At 49.5% G+C, this 7,217-nt stretch overlaps 1 protein-coding gene across 1 annotated transcript; it reads right to left on the minus strand.

The window, feature by feature from the left end:
- Positions 1-417: 417 nt before the first annotated feature.
- On the minus strand, positions 418-1,671 carry RNF186 (ring finger protein 186). The gene has a single exon (XM_032760990.2). It carries the CDS (start codon positions 1,487-1,489, stop codon positions 806-808), a length of 684 nt encoding a protein of 227 aa, XP_032616881.1. The 5' UTR covers positions 1,490-1,671; the 3' UTR covers positions 418-805.
- Positions 1,672-7,217: the final 5,546 nt, after the last annotated feature.

The raw sequence follows: 7,217 nt of genomic DNA on the forward strand, positions 1-7,217 counted from the left end.
CTGCAGTCCTTGTAACCCCGAGATTTGCTGCTAAGTCAGGCAGGGCCTGGTGGCATGGAGTGGGGAACTCCTAGTGAGGATCCTGGGAGCAATTCCCAAACCCTGCCCTTTCCACCCCTCCCCAACTCTGCCAGCTAAATGTGGGAGTCCCTCTCCTGCAGCTTCAGAAACACCATCCCTTCACACACATTTTGTCTCCCCAACCCTAGGGTCGATTCCATGGGAGACCCAAACAACCAGGACACTTGCCGAGGCTAGGCTGGGCACGAGATGCACAGTGTTAGAGGAAGCACAGTGGGACCTCCCCGTGGACTCCAAGCTCCCAGGAGGGAAAATGTGTAACTTCGGGAAATGTGAATCAACTGATGCCCCAAACACAAAAAAACAAAGGGAAACAAGGAAACAAAACCAGCTACATAAATTGCAAAAAAAATGGAATTCCAGTTCTAGTCTACAATAGCATCAATACTGCAGTACTTTCATCAAGTTATATAAAGAAAAACCAGGAACACTGGAATAAGAGGAACAGGAGCTTCCCCCATCTTGTCGTGTTCAAGTAGTTTGTGTCTGCTCCCCTAGCTCCCAACAGTTTAGCTACGCTATCCCAAGGGCAAGCGCAAGCCTGTCATCCAAGCGTGTAATTCTTGACCCAGGCTGGCCATCTCGGTTGTGGCCTGCAAGTCCCGCTGGCGTGTGATTTCCCAAAGGAGCCAGTCTTAGTCTGTAACCCCTTACCCTGTTCATTGTGGAAGTCCGGGGGCGCAAGGGCAGAAAGGGCTGCAGGGGCAGCCTCATCAGAGGGCACTCAGGCAATGGAAGAGATGTGGCTGTGTTTCTGCTCTCTACAGGAGAGAGTCCTGGAGGAGGGCCAGTAGCTGCCCCGGGTGCTGGGGAGACAGCAGAAGAGGGTGGACATCAGCAGGGCCAGGGCGATGATGAAGGTGAGCACCCATCGTAAGACACCCGGGTAGATGAAGGGCCCGATGAGGATGATGAGCAAGGCCAGCAGGAGTAGGTGTGCGGCCAGGCGCCGGGCTGCCACGTGGTTTGCACTTACTTCATCCTGTCCATCCTCTTCCACCAAGCTGGGGTGCCCTCCTGCCAAGTCGGCAGGATCCGCCAGCCCCTGAGGACAGAGCGACACCTCTGTGCATGGCTGGACCAGCTGCCCCACCACCACCTCGTGGTCGCGCAGGCTGCAGATGAGGCCCCCGGGGACGGCGGTGACCTTGCGGCACAGCGGGCAGCTGATGGACCAGGTGTTGTCCTGCACGCACAACAGGAGCTTCAGGCAGACGGCGCAGAAGGCATGCTGGCAGGCCAGCAGTTTGGGCAACCGGGGACAGCCGTAGGGCTCCCGGCACACCAGACACTCCAGGTCACATTCTGTGGAGCCACAATGACCCCCAGCAGAGGCCACAGCGGTGGTGGTTGTGGTGGCTCCTGCGGAGATGGGCTGGGACTGTTGCAGGGTCTTGGTGCAGGCCATTCTGGGCACAGGGACCGGTGGGACACTGTTGCTCAGCACCTGGGCATTGGCAGAGAGTGTCAGCTGGCGCCGCTGGGACTTGGATGGAGTCCGCCTCTCCTTTTCACTCTGGCCAGGTGCCTGTTGACAACAGCTGTCTGACACTCCTCTCTCCCGGAGCTGCCCAGCTTGTTTCTTGGCTTACGTTGTCCCTTCAGTTATTATTATTTATTTTCTCAAAACCTAGGGTTAATCAGTAACTTGCGGGTCTGGAGACTTTGAATTGCCTGATAGGAGGGCAAAGTGGGCAGGGTCTAGTGAATCAGGACTTTCCTGTTGGGGCCAAGTATCTGGTGGGTGCCCACAGAACCGTGGCTCAAGCTTTGGAAGGCATCATAATCCAACTCTCTCACCCCCACTTCCCAGGTCCCTGAAGCTTTTATTTATTTTTTTGTTCAACTTTTTTTTTTTTTTTTTTTTTTTGATACGGAGTCTTGTTCTTTCACTCAGGTTGGAGTGCAGTGGCGCGATCTCGGCTCACTGGCATCTACAAATCCACACAATAAACAGACAGCCCTATGAGTCGGACATAGGTGGATTGGGGGACACTGCTTTCTCAGACACAAACTTTTGGATGTCAGGATGAGCGGAAAAAAGTTTGTTTGTGCTTGGAGCACATTTACAGGCAGGTGGCCTTGGAAAGAGGAGGGGAGAGGTAAGAAAAGTGAGTGGAAGGAGGACAAAGCCCAACCCAACACAGAAAAACAAAACCACATACAGCGCACAGGTGTTTGGCACCTGCTACTGTATTCATTTCCTTAGAGTCACAGCTGTTGTATTCACAGTACGGGTGTATGAACTTCCCATCTGTGCCCTGCTGCGCACTTCACATGCCTAATCACAGGTGTCCTGTTGTGTGCTAGGCATGCTGCGTATCCAGTAGTACTAAGAACAGCTGCCATTTATTTGGGCCTACTCTAAGCCAAGCCCTGTGCCTGGGGTCCCCAGCCCCCATTTCCCAGAACCCTGATACAGCCTTGTAGGGAAGGCTGGGAAACAAGGGCAGGGTGTGGTCAGGGTAGGCTGCTGGCTGCCTGCCAAGGGGCCTTCCATGGGGCAGGACCTTGTGGAATCTACCAGCGTCCAAGGTCTGGTTGAATCAATTTCATTGGTTCATGTGGACACAACTGGCCCCAGCCAGGTGGCGTAGGCTAACAGGACTCATGTGAGACAGGCAGATATTAGTAACACAGCAGATAGGAAAACGTGATTTCCTTACTTTGCCCTGAAAGGCAGATGGGGTGGCACGTGCACTCCCTCAAACAAATGTTTCATTCAGGCCACTCTGAACTCAGAAGCCCGTATGAAGGATCCTTTGGTGCTCATGTCATCTGCCAAGGGCCACACAGAGTCCTGTGCCTCTGATTCAGCTCTTTCCCTTACCCCAGTAGCTGGCACTGCAGGCCACCCTCTGTGCCCTGGAGTCACCAGCCCCAAAGAGGCTCCCTCCCTTGTGAGATTGGTAACTCCTGCCTCCCCCCTCCCCCTGGGCCCTCTGTCTCTGAAATCCAATTCTCTCACCATCCCATCCCATTTCTTTTCAACCTGTATGTAGCTAGACCATCAGTTATCTCTGTGAAAGGAAAATAAATCGTTTGTCCCCAAAATCACTAAGCCAAAGGGGAAAGTCAAGCTGGAAACTGCTTAGGGCCAACCTGCCTCCCATTCTATTCAAAGTCACCCTTCTGTTCACTGAGACAAATGCATATCTGATTGCCTCCTTTGGAGATGCTAATCAGAAACTCAAAAGAATGCAACCATTCTTATCTACCTGTGACCTGGAAGCCCCTTCCCCACTTCAAGTCTTCCTGCCTTTGCTTCAAGTTGCCCCACCTTTCCAGATGGAAGCAATGTTCATTTTACTAAGTTGATGTCTCATGTCCCTCTAAAATGTATAAAACCAAGCTGTGCTCTGTCCACCTTGGGCACATGTCGTCAGGACCTCCTGAGTCTGTGTCACAGACGTGTGTCCTCAACCTTGGCAAAATAAACTTTCTAAATTAACTGAGACCTGTCTCAGATACTAAGGTATAGATACACATCTATATCACATTTTCCCCCAGATCAAGCTGAAGGGGGCCTTGGATCTAAGCATGTTTTCCCCCATGCCTAGCATTCTTTCCCCTTTTTTGGGTAACAGTTCTCTGTTTTCACTTTGGGCAACCACTGCTTCCCACCGTCATTCTGTGCTCACGGTGAGGGTGATGTCTGGCTCCAGCTCTCTGGAAGTGGGGCCCTGATACGATTCAGGACAGGCCAGTTAGCATGCTCTGCTCTGCTGGCTGCAGCCATTAGTTTGAGCATAGACATGTAATCGAAGCCAAGCCAATGAGATTCAGTTCTGAGACTTCTGTTGGAACTCTTGAGAAGTTTCTCTTTCTGCTGGGTTTCCAAGTTACAGGATGGAACCCTGGGGCTGCCAAGACCACAGTGTGCAGAGAACCTGCTGAAGAGTAAGGTCAGCACAAAAGAAAAATGAGAAAAGAATCAGACAAAGGCCTGATGATATTTGAACACCTAGATCCAGCCACACCTGAAGTGGGACACCTAGCATTGGATTTTTTCAAGGATATTAGCCTATAAAATCTACCCTGATTTTTATTTTTAAGTCAGTTCAAATTGGACTTCTGTCCGTTGCAAGTGAAAGACCTCTATGTCACACAGCAATGGATGAAGAAAAGAAGACTTTACTTGCTCTCTGACAAAGGGTCAGGCATTGATGAGACAACCAGACTTTGTATGTGGACAAGAGTGACCTAATGCCTGTGTGTTACGATGCTGGAAGAGATTCAGTGTTTTCTCTGCTTTGATTTGCATTGCACAATGTTCTTTTCTGTTTGTGAGACCCTATGATGGGTTAGGGATGAGAGGAGAAAAATGTGTTGAGCCACATTCATTTATAATAAGAATAGAAAATCAGGTGGGCCACACAGTGATGTTGGCTTGGCTAGTGTCCCTCTCACTTTTTTTTTTGAGATAGAGTCTCGCTCTGTCTTGCCCAGGCTGGAGTGCAGTGGCACCGTCTTGGTTCACTGTGACCTCTGCCTCCTGGGTTCAAGTGATTCTCCTGTCTCAGCCTCCTGAGTAGCTGGGACTACAGGCGTGTGCCACCACACCCGGCTAATTTTGCATTTTTAGTGGAGACGGGCTTTCACCATGTTGGCCAGATTGGTCTCGAACTCCTGACCTCAGGTAATCTGCCTGCCTCAGCCTCCCAAAGTGCTGGGATTACAGGCGTGAGCCACTTCACCCGGCCGGCCAGTGCCTCTCTCTCTAGCCAGCTTAATGGGAAATCAAATTGTCAGAAGGTAGCTGAGTGAGGTTGAAATCAGACCAAGGGAAGTTATTTGGGGTTAGAGCCTAAAAAATAACCTTTTGACATCATTGGGCAACCATCATTAAGAAAACTTATCGGCTGGAACAACCCAAGTATTACAGAAATAGATAAAGTAGAATGTGAAAGTTCATCTTACTGCAACCCCTGAGAAATGACCACTGTTAACAGAGCATTCCTTCCTGTTGTCCTCCTCCTACCATCTTGGCTTGGGAACAACTTTGTTTCTCAAAAGTGCCTTGCCTTAACTATCATCAGCACTGACTACAGCTGGAAATCTGGCTCCTGTCGCTTTACCAGCTATGTGACCTTGGGCAAGAATTTTAACTTCACTGCAGTTCAGTTTTAAAATTTGATAAAATGGAGGCCGGGCACAGTGGCTCATGCCTGTAATCCCAGCACTTTGGGAAGCAGAGGTGGGTGGATCCCTTGAGCTCAGGATTTCAAGACTGGCCTGGGCAATGAGGTGCAACCCTGTCTCTACTAAAAATACAAAAAATAGCCAGGCCTGGTGGTGCATACCTATAGTCCCAGCTACTTGGGAGGCCGAGGCAGGAGGATAGCTTGAGCCTGGGAGGTGGCAGTTGCGTAAGCCAAGATGATGCCACTGCACTCCAGCCTGGGTGACAGAGTGACACTCTGTATTAAAAAAAAGTAAATAAAATAAAATAAAACAAAATGGAGACATTAACACTTGAGGAAATTATGGAAGATTATTTAAGCCCTTCACCCCTGACTACAACCTGCTCACAGGAGGCTTAGTAATTTATGTACTTTGGGTTGTAACTGACCTGGGTGAAATTGATCTCTTCCAGGGACATGAGATAAGACACTTTGGTGACCTATTCTGCCAGGGCTTCTTGAAGAGGAGTGAATATGGGCAGAGTCTGAGGTGTAGCCTGAAGCAGATCTATCCCAGGGGAATTAAAAAGTGTCTCCGGAGACTTAAAATGTTAAATTCATCTAGGTTTCACATTCTTCTCCATGTTATATTTGTGCTTACTGCAACATTAGAATCCCGAAGCATACATGCATCCTTCCAAATCTCCAAATAAAACATATTTGTTTGTTTTAATTGCTGTACAAATATGAACTCATTAATCTTGAGTAAAGCTTTTTTTTTTTTTTTTTCATTTGAAATGCAGTTTCTTCCATCTTATGGCTTCTTACAGCCCTGGAGTCATATGCATTCCATCGTGAGAAGCACAGTCTCATGTTGGGGTGAAATTTCACGCCCAGCTGCAGGCTGGGGAGCCGGAGCCGGTCCTGTTGAGGAAGATCACCTTGGAAATCACATATGCAAGGAAACACACACCCATGTACCTTTGCGAAGACATGTCTGATCTGAATTTTAGGCCTCCCATCAAGTCAGAAAGGAGTCAGACGGCAGCACTGTCCTGAGATCAAACTGTCCACTCATCTTTGGCCTCTGTCCTGATCAGCTCACCCTCACCCCACACTCCAGTGAACACAGAGAGCCAGGTCCCAGCCAAACACCACATTGCTCTCCACTCCTCTCTGCCTTAGGCTGACTGGCAACCATCTCAGCTCACACTCTTGTCCCAGAATTCCCACCTCTGTGCTCATTAGAGCACGGCAGGCTCCATCCCTATTCGCAGCATCCCCCCACCCCCACCCCCCACCAAGAATCTGCGTGTCTGAGGATAGATTGCCAAGGAGACAGAAGAAAGGGATCTGGAACCAAAATGACAATAATGAGAAAATGATGACCGTATAGAGAGAAAGACAATGTAACAGAGATAGCGAATGCCTCAGGCACAAACTGCAGGAAGTTGGAAAACTACACTGTCTTTTTTTTTTTTTTTTTTTTGAGATAAAGGGCACTCACTGGGCTAGAGCTCTGAACTTACCACTGACAGACAAGCAGTCAGTGGCCGAGTCGCTTAACCTCCCTAGGCCTCAGTTTTCTCCATCTGTGAAATGGACACCTGCCCTATCTGCTTACTGGGGAGCCAGTGAAATGACAGAGGCTTGTGAATGGGGCAGGGAGGCCATTACTACTACTGACCTCACTCCCTGGACTCAAATCTTCTGTCCGTCTTTTTTTTTTTTTTTTTTTGAGATGCAGTTTCGCTCTTGTTGCCCAGGCTGGAGTGCAATGGCGCAATCTTGGCTCACTGCAACCTCCACCTCCCAGGTTCAAGTGATTCTCCTGTCTCAGCCGCTTGAGTACCTGGGACTACAGGCACGTGCCACCATGCCCAGCTAATTTTTTTTTGTATTTTTAGTGGAGACGGTGTTTCACCATGTTGTCCAGGTTGGTCTTGAACTCCTGACTTCAGGTGATCCACCCACCTCAGCCACCCAAAGTGTTAGGATTACAGGCGTGAGCCA

Source organism: Hylobates moloch, unplaced genomic scaffold (assembly GCF_009828535.3).
Source record: "Hylobates moloch isolate HMO894 unplaced genomic scaffold, HMol_V3 SCAFFOLD_9, whole genome shotgun sequence".
Lineage (NCBI taxonomy): Eukaryota > Metazoa > Chordata > Mammalia > Primates > Hylobatidae > Hylobates > Hylobates moloch.

Excerpts from the sequence above, each read along its gene's own strand:
- RNF186 (XM_032760990.2), bottom strand. The coding sequence starts at position 1,489 with ATGGCCTGCACCAAGACCCTGCAACAGTCCCAGCCCATCTCCGCAGGA.